This window comes from Anneissia japonica, unplaced genomic scaffold (assembly GCF_011630105.1).
Source record: "Anneissia japonica isolate Jap-2015-1 unplaced genomic scaffold, ASM1163010v1 scaffold284954_len198220_cov131, whole genome shotgun sequence".
NCBI classification, from domain to species: domain Eukaryota; kingdom Metazoa; phylum Echinodermata; class Crinoidea; order Comatulida; family Comatulidae; genus Anneissia; species Anneissia japonica.
Genome location: NW_022699591.1, coordinates 82,303 through 97,967, shown reverse-complemented (window position 1 = coordinate 97,967; position 15,665 = coordinate 82,303). Strand labels below are relative to the sequence as shown.

General features: G+C 38.8%; 2 protein-coding genes across 2 annotated transcripts; both read right to left on the bottom strand.

Annotated features, from left to right (window-relative positions):
* Window positions 1-3,843: 3,843 nt before the first annotated feature.
* LOC117103009 lies at window positions 3,844-5,634 on the bottom strand. The gene has a single exon (XM_033243469.1). The coding sequence runs from the start codon at window positions 5,632-5,634 to the stop codon at window positions 3,844-3,846; it is 1,791 nt and encodes a 596-aa protein (XP_033099360.1).
* A 54-nt stretch (window positions 5,635-5,688) lies between these two features.
* On the bottom strand, window positions 5,689-8,051 carry LOC117103008. The gene is made up of 3 exons (XM_033243467.1): window positions 6,764-8,051; window positions 6,139-6,622; window positions 5,689-5,857 (listed from the first exon to the last, which is right to left on the bottom strand). Exons 1-3 carry the CDS (start codon window positions 8,049-8,051, stop codon window positions 5,689-5,691), a joined length of 1,941 nt encoding a protein of 646 aa, XP_033099358.1.
* Between the last annotated feature and the right edge of the window lie 7,614 nt (window positions 8,052-15,665).

Genomic DNA, 15,665 nt, shown 5'->3' with positions numbered 1-15,665 from the left:
AATAAGCCTCATGGGTTATGATGTAAGGTAACCAATGAGGAACTTAGGCACTATAGAATGCTCTTGAATGCTCTGGAATTGTACAGATAGGGTATATAAGCTGATTGTTTTATCTTTCTGGGGCTCTATTTGAAACACATGTTTACGTGAAAGTTGTTGTGTTATTTTGAGACCGGATTCTTGTTGGAGTTTATACAGAATAAAAGTTTATTTTTGAGTTGTGTTACAACTTTGTAAGCTGTGTTTATATTTTATATGTCAAAGAGGGATTCCTAGTCATTTCTATACTGCTCGGAAATACGTGAAGTAGGAATTCATGACATATTATGGTGGCAGCGGTGTTCGTTCTACTGCATGACATATTATGGTGACAGCGGTATTCCTTCTACTGCGTGACATATTATGGTGACATCGGTAGTTGTTCTACTGCATGATATATTATAGGAGCAGCTATGGTCGTGTTCTACTGTAAACAAGGATTTATATATCGTTTTGTTCAACGAACTGTGTGAATTTTCTACAATTACTGTAAGTAGTCTGTAATTTTTTTTTAGACAGTGGACATTGAAAATCTTTGTATTTGGAGCAGTAGACTTGTGAAAGTATCGGTAACCACGATTTACTAGTAACAAGACCTTCGTCCAAATTTAATTATGGCTGATGGACAATCAACAACAAGATCCGGCAAGGAGTATCAAGGCGACGACAACCATGACACAGATGACGAATCTGTTCAGTCGCAACATTTAGAACAAGATGCAGCACACGCTGTGGCACCTGGTGGACTTAACTCAGGCAGTGACTTGTCTAAGGACGTGCTGTTCATTATGCATCAGTAAATGCAATGGCAGCAAAAGCACACGGAACAGCAAATAAGCGGCAAAACATACAAATCAGCAGGATCTGATAAAGCAGATTATGGATAGCCAGAATCAGCAACGCAGGGAAGAAATGGAAAGACGCAAGGAAGAAATGGAGAGACAAGAACGTTTACGCCAGGAACAAATGGAAAGACAAGAGCGCTTACACAAGCAAAAAATGGACAAGCAAACGGCTTTAGTAACGACATTGATAAACAGAAGGAAAGTGACGACAAGTGTCTTAAAGACATTATGAAATTGAAGGAGATTCAGATTGCAAAGTTGTCTGAGGTTGATGACGTTGAGAACTACCTCACCACATTTGAACGAATCGCAAACACTTATGAGTGGCGCAAGGAGCATTGGGTGGTGAAATTAATTCCTCACCTGACAGGCAAGGCACGGGCAGCTTATGCAGCACTACCGGTGACGGACAGCAATGATTACGACAAGGCAAAAGAAGCCATATTACGCAGGTATGATATTACAGAAGAGAAATATAGACAGGGCTATTAGAAAGAAAACTGAGGAAAGTTATAGAGATATGTAAAGTTAAAGGATTTATTTTCCAAATGGGCTAAACCTAGTGACAAAAGTAAAGATGATTTGGCAGAAATAGTGATTTGAGAACAATTGGTAGAAATTATGCCCACTGGGGTACAAATTTGGTTAAAGAGCACAAACCTAAATCAGGCCTAAATGCTGCAGAACTAGCAGATAATTATTTTCAGGCTAGAAAATGTGTTCAATTTGACAAGAGGTTTCAGCCTCGAAATTATGAAAACAAATATAATCAGGCAAACACTGATAAGGGTACTGCTGAAGTAGTAATTAAGAGTAGTACTAAATCATTTGATCAAAGTCACAAATAACAGTCTGACACTAGACCTCCTCTTGTTTGTAGACGTTGCAAGAAAGCAGGTCATAGTAGTCGTAGTAAACACGCCTACTTGCCAAGAACGACAGATAATGTGCAACATACGTCTTACCATTGCAGAGGACTAGTGGAGGGTTGTGATAGTGAAATTTTGTTAGATTCTGGATGTGACATGACACTTGTTCATACTGATTTATTTGCGGCTAAGATAGTAAATCGTGAAGATCAGGCTAAGGTTACATGTAGGTGTGTCCATGACCATGTCCAAGCATACCCTACAGGCTATGTAAACATTAAGGTGGAAATGAAGACTGTTACGTCGGGCGTATTTTACTGACTCGATGATATTCGACAACAACACTTTTGCCTTTTGGTATATATTTGATAACAATAATCAAATGTTGTTCTTCTATAATTATGACTGTACACAGCCGCAATAATATTATAAACAGGAACAACAAATATAAAGATAAAATACGTAAATGCTACATGCATTAGTTAGACTGACTCCTTGCCTACTCATGTTGCAGCCTGTGGTCTAGCACAAAAAAACGATGGAATGCTTCTCATTCCAAATCACTAATATTACTGTACTGTTCATATCTACAGTACAACTATATATTCCACAACAGATCATGTACATACCAGTCCCACAACAACTAAATTAAGGCATAGTAAAACGGTGAATTCGACTTCCTAACTTCAAATTGACGCTCTCCATTAACAACATGTACTCCTACAGTATGGCGTCCCTAGTTTCTAACGCACAACACTCGTTCTTTACCGCACTAAACTTTCGGGACTCTACCATTATACTACAAGGTATGTTATATATGTATGAACCAACAGAGGGGCTCCTATATGAATCTATATTTATCAAATGGCTCCCTTAAATTTTTAACAAAATTTACTTACAAGCAGTATAACATTAACATAAGTTCAACAATACAATACAAAGAAATATAATGTTCAAAACGAATTTTTTTTTGTTTTTTTTGTCTAAATGCTCAAATGGTATATGCACCAAGATCATCTCTTGATCAAACAGGATGCAATAATATCTTCATAATCAACGATTCGCAAACAGTCCAACAATGTTCTATTAAATCAACTTCAGATCAATGCTTTTTTTTGTTTACATCGCAAACAACAGTCTGTGTAATTGCTCCACATATTCCACACTACTTACAGATGTCATCTTCAGCAAGAAACTTCGTATCAAAAGGGCGGCGCTAGGCTCCTTGGCGGGGATAACCCCAATTCGCTATTTATCTTCTCCAGTAATAAACACTAACTTGTGTAAAGGTCGATCCATTTTGACCTTCTTTGATCCAACATACAATTGCACTTTTCGAACAAGACCGTCTTCACTGGGATACGTTGCAATTGCAAGTGACCAATGATTCCTAGGTGCATTTTCTTCAATAACAAGCATAACGTCGCCTATCTTCATATTTTTTCTCTCCTTTGTCCACTTGCTTCTGGTTTGTAGATTAGACACATATTCCTTTCTCCACCTATTCCAAAATTCCTCTACTAGATGTTGAACTCTACGCCACCTTCTTCTACAGTACTGGTCGGTATGTGTAAACTTTCCTGGCGGTGGCAACACTACGCTTGCCTTGGCAGTGAGCAGATGGCTTGGCGTTAATGGCTCCATAGAAGCTTCATTCAAACTGGTCACAATTGCCTCTGCTTCAACCATGAAAGTATGTAACATTTCGTCATCAAACAAACCCTTATGTTTAAATAGTAGATTGTTCAGAACGTTTTGGGTACTCTTAATCATCCGTTCCCAAACCCCACCCATGTGACTAGCACATGGTGGGTTTAAGATCCAATTACAGCTCAACTTTAACATTTCTGCCTTTACTACATCCTGGTCCATTTCTTGTAGTGCCTCTCGCAACTCCTTTATGGCTCCAATAAAATTTGTACCTTGATCTGCGCGCACCTGTCTAACTGGTCCTCGTCTTGCTATAAAGCGTCTGAAGGCATTTATGAATGAATCTGTTGAAAGAGAATGTGAAACTTCTAGATGAATTGCCCTCGAGTCCATGCAAGTAAAAAGCACTCCGTACCGTTTAATCTCTCTACGTCCACATTTCACGATCCAAGAGCCAAAATAATCAACTCCACAGTAGCAGAATGGAGGAGCTGGATGTAGTCTGTCTTCTGGGAGATCAGCCATCTTTTGACAACTAGGTTGTCTTCGCATTCTACGACACTTTGTACATCCGTATATCCATCTTGATACTGCGACATACCACCCACTATCCAAAAGCCAGCTGACCTTATACTGTTGTGCGTTATGCCACGCCCTTGATGGTGAACCTTTTGATGATAATGATTGACCAGCAACCTGGTAACTTCACATTTGGCAGGCAGGATTACAGGATGTTTAAGATTTATAGAAAGATCCGACTTCCTCAGGCGCCCACCAACCTTCAGCAGACCATCTTCATCCTTCACTGGGTCTAGCTTGGCCAACTTGGTCCAATTTGGATACTCACTCTGCTGAGCTGCCCTTATCAGCAACTTCTCAGCTTGACTCATATCTTCAACCATAATATTGCCTGAACGCTTACCACCCTTCAACTTACAAATGAAGATGAGGCACAGCGCAAATATTCTCTTGGCTTTGTTCCAACTTGACAATTTCTGAAGGACAGTCGTTATATATTCTGGAACTACTGGGGTCAATTGCATAGCAAAAACATTAACTCTTCTGACTTCTTTATCTTCATTGGAAATTGGAAGCCCATTCACCTCTTTTACCATGTAAACAGGGTCAGATAAGAACTTAGGACCATTCCACCATATTTCTGATGTTATTAGTTTTTCAACTTCCATGCCACGGGAAGCAATGTCAGCAGGGTTATATTTGGTGCTAATGTAATGCCACTGTCTTAATTCACTGCTATTACGTATTAGCTGGACCCTGTTTGCTACAAAGGTATGGAAGCGCTTAGCATCATTAACTATGTAGCCTAAAACGACCTTACTGTCGGTCCAAAAATGTTCCTTTAAGTTCTTGTAGCAACTCAGTTCTCTTCTCAAAATTGTAGCGATCTTGACTGACACTGTAGCAGCAACAAGTTCCATTCTAGGGATTGTTGTTGGTTTCCTGGGCCCCACTCTGGCTTTACTAATCACTAAGGAGCATTTCACACAGTTATTATTGTCAACAAGTCTCAAATATGAATATTCACCATACCCATCCACACTTGCGTCACAAAAATGATGCAGTTCAGCAGACTTAATGGACAATGGTTCCTTTAGGTTTGGCTTGTAACACCTATCAATCCGGACATTATTTAGATATTTAATTTGATCTTTCCACTGCTTCCACTTCTGCTCGACACTTGTTGGAATTGGTTGATCCCAATCAGATTCATTGGTACACAGATGTTGCAGTATCTTTTTGCCATTCAAAACATATGGTGAAAGAAACCCTAGAGGGTCAAAAATTGAGCTCACCATAGATAAGACACCTCTACGAGTGGAAGGGCGTTCTCGAACACAGGAACTAAATTGCAAGGCATCTGAACCAGCACCCCAGAGTATACCCAGGGTTCGTTCTGTAGGAAGTGTGCTCCACTGTTTGCATCCATCAGCCACTGAACTGCTTGGCAACGATTTTAACACCTCTTCATTGTTTGCCACAAATTTATGCAAGCGAAATCCTGCATTCTTGCACAGCTCTATTGTTCGCTTAGCGAGACTAACACCTTCCTCAACTGTGGACACCGATATTAAGCCATCTACATAAAAATGGTTTCTCACAAAGTCTGCTGCATCAGATCCATACTTGCTTTCATACACATCTGCAGCCTTTTTTAAGGCATAATTTGCTACTCCAGGAAATGATGCTGCCCCAAAAATATGAACCTTCATCTTGTATTCCTCGGGTGCTGAGCTTAGATTGCCATCTTCCCACCATAGAAATCTCTAGAAATCTCTATCACAAGGTCGAACTAGAACCTGATTGAACATCCCTTCGATGTCTCCAACAATTGCAATCGGTTCCACCCTGAACTTCAACAGGACACCTAGCAGACTGTTCGTCAGATTTGGACCTTGAAGAAGGTAATCATTCAGTGAGGACCCTTGTAACGAGCTGCGCAATCAAACACGACTCTTATTTTGTTTGGTTTTCTTGGGTGGTAAACACCATGATGTGGAATGTAATTGGCAGGAGCAAGTTGGTGATCTGGCACTCCTTCCGCATAGTTAGACAGCATACCATTCATGAATGTAACATAATCATTTCTGAATTTTGTATTCCTCTTCAACTTGTGTTTCAGCTGATCAAGTCTTTTTATTGCTAGCTCCTTGTTATCTGATAAGCAAGGCTCCTGTCGGAATGGCAATGGAAACTGGAAATGTCCGTCAACAAACTAAACTCGTTTATCCATGACCTCTATAAATTTCCGATCATTGACTGACATTGGTTCAGCTTCTCTCTCAACAAAATCAGCCTCGAACATAGAGAGTATTTCATTAGTAGTGGTTCTATAAACAACATGTCCAAGTTTGCACTCCTTTCTACCTCCAATTAACCCAACTATTCCCCAGCCTAATGATGTTTTTATGGCATAAGGGTAATCATCTTGGCCTGGCACTACCTCTCTAGGCTTCAGGGCTCTGGCACAATTAGCACCTATCAATAGCCCAACTTCTATATCACCATTGTATGGCATCAAGAACTTTTTCACTGATTGCAAGTGTGCCCAGCCATTAGTTGACTCTGAAGTGGGAATTTGGGACTGAGTAACTGGAATATTTGTTCTGGTATAAGAGCATGGAAGCTCTATAATTTTCTCCTCTTGCCAGCCCGTGATGATAAGCCCATCAATCCGTTCACAACTCACAGTGTCTTCTTCTAAAATAGTTGAGATCTTTAAGATGACTGTTGGCCCAGATGCTTATTCTTTAGAGAGCTAGTGATGAAACAAGCATCCGACTGGTTGTCTAGCAATGCGTAAGTTAGCACCTTCCTTTCAGGCTTTCCCCTGGTCTTCACCTACACTGGGATTATTAATGAGTAGAATTTGTAACATGGCATCATCTCTTGATTCTGCTCTGAATGATGATACTGTCTGAGGTGCGTTGCTTGTTGATGTTGGATTGCGTCTATGTATATGCAAAACAGTAGGATGTTTCCCTTGGCATATCTCACATATGCTTTTCTTTCGGCATTCTTTCCATATATGTCCTCTTTTTAAGCAACCATTGCACAGCCTCTTTGTCCTTACAAGCGCTTGCTTTTCTTCAGTGCTCATCTCCTTAAACAACTTGCAGGTACATATGCTGTGATTTTCTCCGCATGCTTGGCATCCATGTTTCTTTTCTACTTTAGCAGATGTGTTGAAAGATCGAGCTGCCGGTTTACGGGTGTTAGCCTGGGCTTGTGATGATGCAAAACTAGGGTCATTTCTAATCTTTGCCTGCTGACTTACGAATTCTACAAAAATACTGAACGGTGGAAATGGGACACCCTTTTCCTGTTTGTACAGTGCACCTTTCGTACGCCACTTCTTTTGCAATAAGTACGGCAACTTATTTACGATGTTACTAATGCCCTTCGAAGTATCCAAATAATCTAGGCCTGGCAAAGTTCCATCATCTCGTGCTCCCTGAATTTGCTTTAATAAATCCCCAAGATCTCGCAGTCTGGCGTTTTCTGTAATGCTCAGGTTATGGAAACTTTCTATTCTGTTCATCAATGACTTTTCCAGTATTTCAGACGCTCCATACAGTTCATCTAGGCGTTCCCATAATGCCTTCAGGCCAGCTTTCGTGTTTGGCACATGCACTGCTCTGATTCGTTTTGCATGACCTTGTGACTCATTTCCAAGCCATCTGGTTAGTAGGTCTAGCTCTTCCCTTGGAACCAGTTCCAATTCATTGATTACACCGGTAAATGAAGCCTTCCACGATCTATAATTCATTGGGCAATCAGCAAATTTAATTAGTCCATTGCTCAGTAGCTCCTTTTTAATCAAATACTTGGTGAAATTATCCACACTATTCTGTTTTGAGGACTCCACTGGAGACTGTTCACCTGAGCTTGTATCTCCCGCTGAATAACTAACATTACCATCACTATTAGCATCGGCCACAACAGACACATCAACCTCACCAGCTACTTCTTCATCGGCTACGACTTCATCAGCAACGGCTTCATCAAAGTTGGCTTCATCAGCGACGACCACAGATGAATCAACTAGGACTTCTCCTTTATTATACTCTTTAATATAACCTTTTCCTGCCTTAATTCCCTGCATGTATTGAAGCTGACAGGCTGTCATCCACTCTCTTCAATCTCGTAAGTGTCCTCATCCTCCACTAACTCTATTAAAGCTGCATGCTTTTCTTCTACATTCTCATAGGCTGCTGAAATTCGCTGCACCCTTTCTTCTACACTATTTACGTCTTCTCCCACCTCAATTTCTAATTTTAATGCATTTAATTGCCTGGTGAGACCCTTTCCATTTCTACGCCTTAGTTGTAATGTTCTGACCCTATCTGCTTCTTCGCTGGCCATGTTAGCTCTATAAATTTATAACTCAAAATCCGGTTTACTTCAGCTTACTTGGACCAATGGTAGAACACTACAACAGGATGCGGTTATGTAATTTTACTGTTACGTCGGGCGTATTTTACTAACTCGATGATATTCGACAACAACACTTTTGCCTTTTGGTATATATTTATTAACTGTCATCAAGATCATCAAGACGTAAAATTACTGTAAAATAAGTAAAAACAATGATTAAACAATTAAATTAGGCAATAAGAAACCCACTGCACCTCCACAATACCAATGGTATCAGCCTATCATATGACTTCATAAATATTCATTTGTGCAGTCAAGCGTGACGAGTCACCAGCGAACGTCTATCATCAAATGTTAACATGCGATGTGTTACATAGGCTTATTGCTTACTATCAAACCGTCACTACATTACTACAGTATGGTGTCCCTAGTTTCCAACGCGCAACACTCGTTCTTTACCGCACTAAACTTTCGGGACTCTACCATTATACTACAAGGTATGTTATATATGTATGAACCAACAGAGGGCCTCCTATATGAATCTATATTCATCACAGTACGAATTCACAAAATTCACAGCATTTGTTTGTACATGTGATAATAATTCTACTGTTCTTCAAACAAAAGGAAAACAAGAAGGAGAGAAAAAATCAAAAAGCAAAAACATCACATTTAAGACAATAAAAAGCAAACCCAAACCAGGTACTATGTAGGCCTACATATCAGCAATACAATAGAAAATAATGTTCTTAACACAATTTGGAAGGGGAGGAGGGGGAGGGGGATGCGATCGCATCGTTGCAGCCCCTGAATCCGACCCAAATTATTACGGCCCTTCCATTATTATAAAGAATAGTAATACGTTACCAGAATAGAATAATTCTTTCACGATTTAAACAGTGGCCTACAAATTCTTCTTATCATCAAGAACTTTTAGCTCTATCACAGTATGGAAGTTTCAAACTCAATGCTCAAAACATAATTTAACATTTGATAGCTGTACGCTGTGCACAATATTCGGTACTAGAAAGGTTTTGAACACGTAACCGAAAAATAAATCTTCTAAATATGCTACTTGTGACAGATCCATCCATTATTAACATGTTCAAAAAAATTGGCGAATCATCCTGTCGGTAAACTGGCATTCGACGTAATGTGGTGGCGAATGGTATTTCGGTCAATAGTCATATGGCCAAATGTCTGTCAGTGAATCATCTAAATATGCCACTATGTGACACATCCATCCATTAACATGTTAAAAAAAAATGTCGGCGAATTCGCTGTCGGGAAATTGTCTGTCGGCGAAACGCCTGGCATTTGGTGAAATGTGGTGTAGGAAAAATCTCGTGTCGGCAGATGCTATTTCGGTCGATAGTATAGCCTAGGCCAAATGTCTGTCGGTGAAACGTCAGGCCACGAAAATTAATCATCTAAATACTGTATGCCACCTGGTGGCACATCCATCCATTAAACAGGTTCACGAAAAATTTTGGCGAATCGTCCTGTCGGCAAACTGGCATTCGGCGAAATGGTATTTCGGTCGATAGTCTGTAGGCCAAATGTCTGTCGGTGAAACGTCCGAGTATAATCTGGTCGAATTTTGGCCGACATCGAAAACAGGTTTGGTTGAGTTTGGCCGTGAGATTGCGTTTGTTGGCCGTGACGTAAGTTAAGCCAGGTAGCAAGTGAATGAGGACTATCGCTGGCCCGCGAGTGATTTTTTCCCCGTACGAAACATTTGCATGAAACTCCACTCGGGCTGTCTCGACTGACTCGACTCGAAAATCTGAATTCTGAAGGTCGAAAGGTCATCAGCCAAAGATAAACCTACCGTATACAGAACTTCTGAGATTCAGGATTGCTGCTCGCTGTCTGATTTTGAAAAAAAAAACACATTGATGTTACCATGCTAATATAATGAGTCGTTTAAAACGATATAGGCCTATGTAATATTTGATTTCGCTGCACGAATAATAAAAGTGTTATTTGAATTTGAGTTACATACTCTGAATACTTTTATTTTTTAGTTGGCCTAAGTTTTAGATAATTATTTACCTAAGTACCTATATGAAGAATTCAAGTCAACTCAGCCCCAAATCAACTCGGCCCTATGTCAACGTGACAGTTATTTTCAAATTAAGAGAAGAGCTGAGAATAGGCAGCTCTAAAATATTGGATGCCATAAAACCTTCCAAAATGGCAGAGTACCAATGAATGTATAAATGAGGCCTAAGCGTACTTATTAATATCAGGCATAGTACCTAATCTGCAGATTCTTGATTACAAGGCTAGACCAAGTTAATTACAAGTAATGCCGAAATGATTATTTATTATTATTATTATTATTATTATTATTATTATTATTATTATTATTATTGATTATTATATTATTAAAACCAACCTATAGGCCTACCTTAAGGGGAACTTAGACAATGGAGGAATTAGAGAACAATTAAAAAATCGACGTTATTAAGGGGAAATAACACAAAAGATATTCCCCCTGGGCTAGTTATTAATTATAATAAGCCTAGTAAATAGTATGGTTCTTCATTACAAGGCTTAGGTCATGGTAATTAATGCTGAAATTATTATTATTATTATTATTATTATTATTATTATTATTATTATTATTATTATTATTATTATTATTATTGTTATTATTATTATTATTATTATTATTATTATTATTATTATTATTATTATTTAACATTCATTACATTACAAGGATTGGCCAAGTTCAATAACGCCGCTGAATGGATTATTTATTTAATAATATTTCTCTTATGCACTCTATTTTTTATTTCATGCTTTAATTTTTTTCCATTTTTTTCCCAAAATTTCAATGAACGTTTGTATGTGAAGCGTGACTGTTGGTGTCAGCTTGGACACTAGGGACATAAGCCCTAGGCCTATAGTTTTAGGAGGGGCCTAGGTAGCCTGTAGTTAGGCCTATATAATTGTTATCCTCTTTCTCTCTAGGTTTTGGTATTACTGTACCTATCTACACTTTATAAAATGGGGTACTAGCTGTTGTTGTAGATATTATACTAACATTTAATAACATCCAAGAAGGTCGACAGTTAGTTACACACGTACATCGCATAAATCCGTAAGATATCATAGGCCTACCATGGAGTTATTATTGAGAAGATCACTCGAAAAAGCTACGCGCACGCAGCGCTATGCAAATGACCCAAGATCAAAGCTGCCGCAGCGCGTGAAGAAAGTTTGCGCGATGCCTTTGAAGTCCTATGTGTTCCCCGCCATCAAATTTTCAGCAGGCTTACCAACAAATTGAACATGGCGAAATGGAGAGCACCTTCTTTTCCCGATGCGCACTACATACAGTCAATCACTATGGCTGCGCGATCGTTTCCATTTTGAAGCTGATACATTTATCTCTCATAAAATATCAAACATATTAATATTTTCCACCAAAAAGTTTCGAATTTAATGGAACATTCACATGACCTTTAAAAGTATAGTATATTTCAACTTCAATTTCCATAAATTGGCCAAAATTCTAATTTTAACATATATTAATTAATAAATGATTGAGGATTATAATAAACTAAGTCATTTTAGGGTTAACGAGGGTTAACTATTCGAAAAATCAATCCAAAATCTGAGTATTTTTCAGTTTTACGCTGACTTAGATTTATAGTCGAACTAATCAATCTTTAGACAAAATTATAATGAACACAGAAGTAATTTTAACATAAATATTTTACGGAATCCGTTCCTGAAATATACAAATAATAACATACCAAAAGTCCGAAAAAATCTAATCAGGGGAACACTGTTCATTATAAAGATATTTATTGGGTTAAATTCAAACGCTTTATTGCACAACTGCTCTGCTGGAAGCGCATAAATGCATGTCGTTGCCAAGTTGTTGCTAACGAAAAAATGTGAGTTATAGGGTAATACCAAAGATACTAGAAATACAAGATAGAGTTCTCGCATTGTAAAAATGAGGCGGAAGTCGTGCCCAACGTAGGCGGCGCCCTTCTTTTTAACCATGCAAGTTTCCTATACTTCGTGCCCAACGTACAGGGCGCCCTTCTGTTGCTAAGTATATCCAGACGCAAAAGGCGCCCTTCCTTTTCCACTAATGGAGGAAAACTTTTCACTAAGAGTGCGTCCGGCCATGCGATTCTGCGCTGTATTGTTGTTTTATTCTTTACTGATTCATGATTATGATTTTTATGATTTTTGTGTTTTATTTGGATAATAGCAACGATTTCTACCGCCACCAAGGAGGTTATGTATTCACCGATGTCACTGTCTGGGTGTCTATTCCAGTTTGTTTTTAAATCTAGTATGTTTGTTGAGAATTGATAATAAAATACGCGACGACTTGGTAACGAAAGCTTGGCACAAGTTTTTTAGATCCAGCTGTAGGGGGCGTCCCATTTTTCGTATTCCCACCATGCATTTCATTGGAACACGGTGGAACACTTTTTTTGTGTGGAGAACTCTATCTTGTATTTCTAGTATCTTTGGTAATACGCCCGCGCGCGATGCAAAAACGGGGAACACATGGGTTTGTCGCGTCAAAGGGAACTGTTACCGAGTGATCTCCTTCTCAATAATACCTCCATGGGCCTACCAAGTTAATTCAACAGAAGGACGCACATCTCCGCTCTCGAACATAGCGCGTGCGTACAGTCCTTTGATCTTCACTGTGGCATCGACAATCCGATACTAGTTGCGAGTACAGCCATCAATTATTAGTCTATGCGTGCCATTCGTTTTATGGTGTTAGTTTTTATTTTATTAATTTTTCGGTACTTCGCAATGTCTGTTACATCTGATTTTTTTTTTTACCTCGAGCTTGTTAAATGCTTCTATAAACTGCAATTTGATTTGTGAAAATTGACCAAGAAAATGAAAAGTTATAGCAATTTAAAATTTACGAATTTTATAAAATTTCATGTTCTTATGTAACATTAATCTGTCATTTTGACAATGTTGGCATAAGGTGCCGAGAACGAACATTTGAGCATATACGGAAAATTTATTAATTTTTTCTGCGAAGTGAGTCTCATGAACGACAATTCACCACAATTTTGGTAAAATTGATGTTGAAATGAAGAATATATTTTCAGTCTAATGTTAGTGCAAAATATCATTAGGCCTTTATAATCACCGCACGACGCTCGATTATCATGGCAACTAACACGCGCGTGGGCAATCCGTCACGTACGCTGACGGTTTATGTTCTGGTCGCTATGGTTTTTGTGACTTTTAGCGTGTAGGGACGCACATGCGCCTAGAATGTCGATGCCAGAGTTATAAGCTTTGATGTCCCGAGATGTGCGTCCTTCTGTTGAATTGCCTTGGGCCTACTATAGGTAAACATAGAAAGAGCAATAATAGTAAAACTCGAGCGTCACGACATTGCGAAGTGTCTGCTCTTGTCCCTCGTATCGAACTCAGTCGAGTCAATCCGAGATGGCCCGAGTGAAGTTTCAAGCAAAAAAAAAAAACAAAAAAAACTGCGTTAATAAAAATAATATTAAAATGATGTTAATAAAAATTATACAAAGGTATATAGAATAACTAATAACAATAACGATATACTTGGGGCCAAGTGTACTTGGGGTTTGTTGACATGGGGCCGAGTTGTCTTGGGGCCGAGTTGACATGGGGCCGTGTTGACTTGGCGCCGAGATGACTGGGGCCGAATTGACTTGGGGCCGAGTTAACCTGCTTCCGCCTAGAATTACCGTACTAAAAATTAAGGCAGGGAGTTTGGATTATAGGCCTCATATAGTATACTGTAGGTGCTTCTTGGTTACAAGGCTTAGGCTAAGTTAATTAATGGCGAAATTATATATGGTTATTTAATAATAATAATTATTATTTTATTATTATTGTTATTATTATTATTATTATTATTATTATTATTATTTAATATTAATTACATTACAAGGCTTAGGCCAAGTTCATTAATGCCGGAGTGATATTATATAATATTTAATATTCACTACTGTCCCATCTTAATTTCATGTTTTAAATTTGTTTCAAATTTCAGTCAATGGCATGCGAAGCGTGACTGTTGTGTCAGGCCTAGGGGCATAGTCTGGGGGGGGGGGGGGTGCTAGCAGGTAGGACCTAGCTCAGCTTGTAACTAGGCCCACTAGTTTAGCCTCTTTTGCTCTAGCCTTTGATAGGAATGTACCTATTTACCACTGGTACTACTATAGAAGGGGGTACTAGCTGTTGTTGTTGTAGTACATTTGATAACAAACATTCAAGAAGCTCACAGTTAGTTACAGACGTAGCCTACATCCCATAAATCGGTAAGATTTACCGTAGGTAAACATATGTAAAGAACAGTACAGTAAAGTTAATAGAATACTCGAACGTCACGACATTGCCAAGTGCCTGCTCTTGTTCGTATCAAACTCGAGTCGAATCAATCCGGGACGACCCGAGTGGAGTTTCATGCAAATGTTTCGTACGGAAAAAAAATCGCTTCCCGCCTTCTAAAGTGTCTTAATGACTTCAAAAAAGGTTTTCTCATTTTATAAAAGGTCAGCTAAAATTTTCTCATTTTTACTACAGTAAATAGGAATATTATGTTTAAACATACATAAAAAACATTTGAGTAGTTGCATGCGTATTCTTTTTTCCATAAATCGATGAACCTGAAAAAGAAAGGAGTCGGGTGTCCTCCCCCAAAACAATTTTGATTAATAGATAACGGGAAATGAGCTTTCCCGACTTCTAATTTTCCCATTGTGACAACAAAATTTCGGCTCACAGGTCCTGAAAAGGTAGGTCTAGATTTTTTTCCCAAGGGGTCAGGACCCCTCTGACCCAGTCCAGATCCGCCAATGATAAGGATGATGAGCAGAATGAGGACAATGGTGATAATGATAATTATACTGATGATGATGTGGTTACTGATAATGAGGACGAGGATGATGATGATGATGATGATGATGATGATGATGATGATGATGATGATGATGGTGGTGGATGACGAAACTGAGATGATGGCGGTGATGAGGATGATGATGATGATCAGGATGATAATGACAATGATGATGATAATAAGGATGTTGATGAGAATGACGATGAGGTTGATGATGTTGAGGATAAGGATAATACTGGATAATGAGGATGGTAAGGATGATGAGGATAACGATGATTGATGAGGATGGTGATGAGGGCGATGATGATGGATGAGGATGATGATTGACGATAAGGATGTGGATGATGATGAGGAGGATGATGGATGAGGAAGATGAGGATGAGTATGGTGATGACTGTCTCTTATACACATCTAGATGTGTATAAGAGACAGGCCTCATATAGTATACTGTAGGTGCTTCTTGGTTACAAGGCTTAGGCT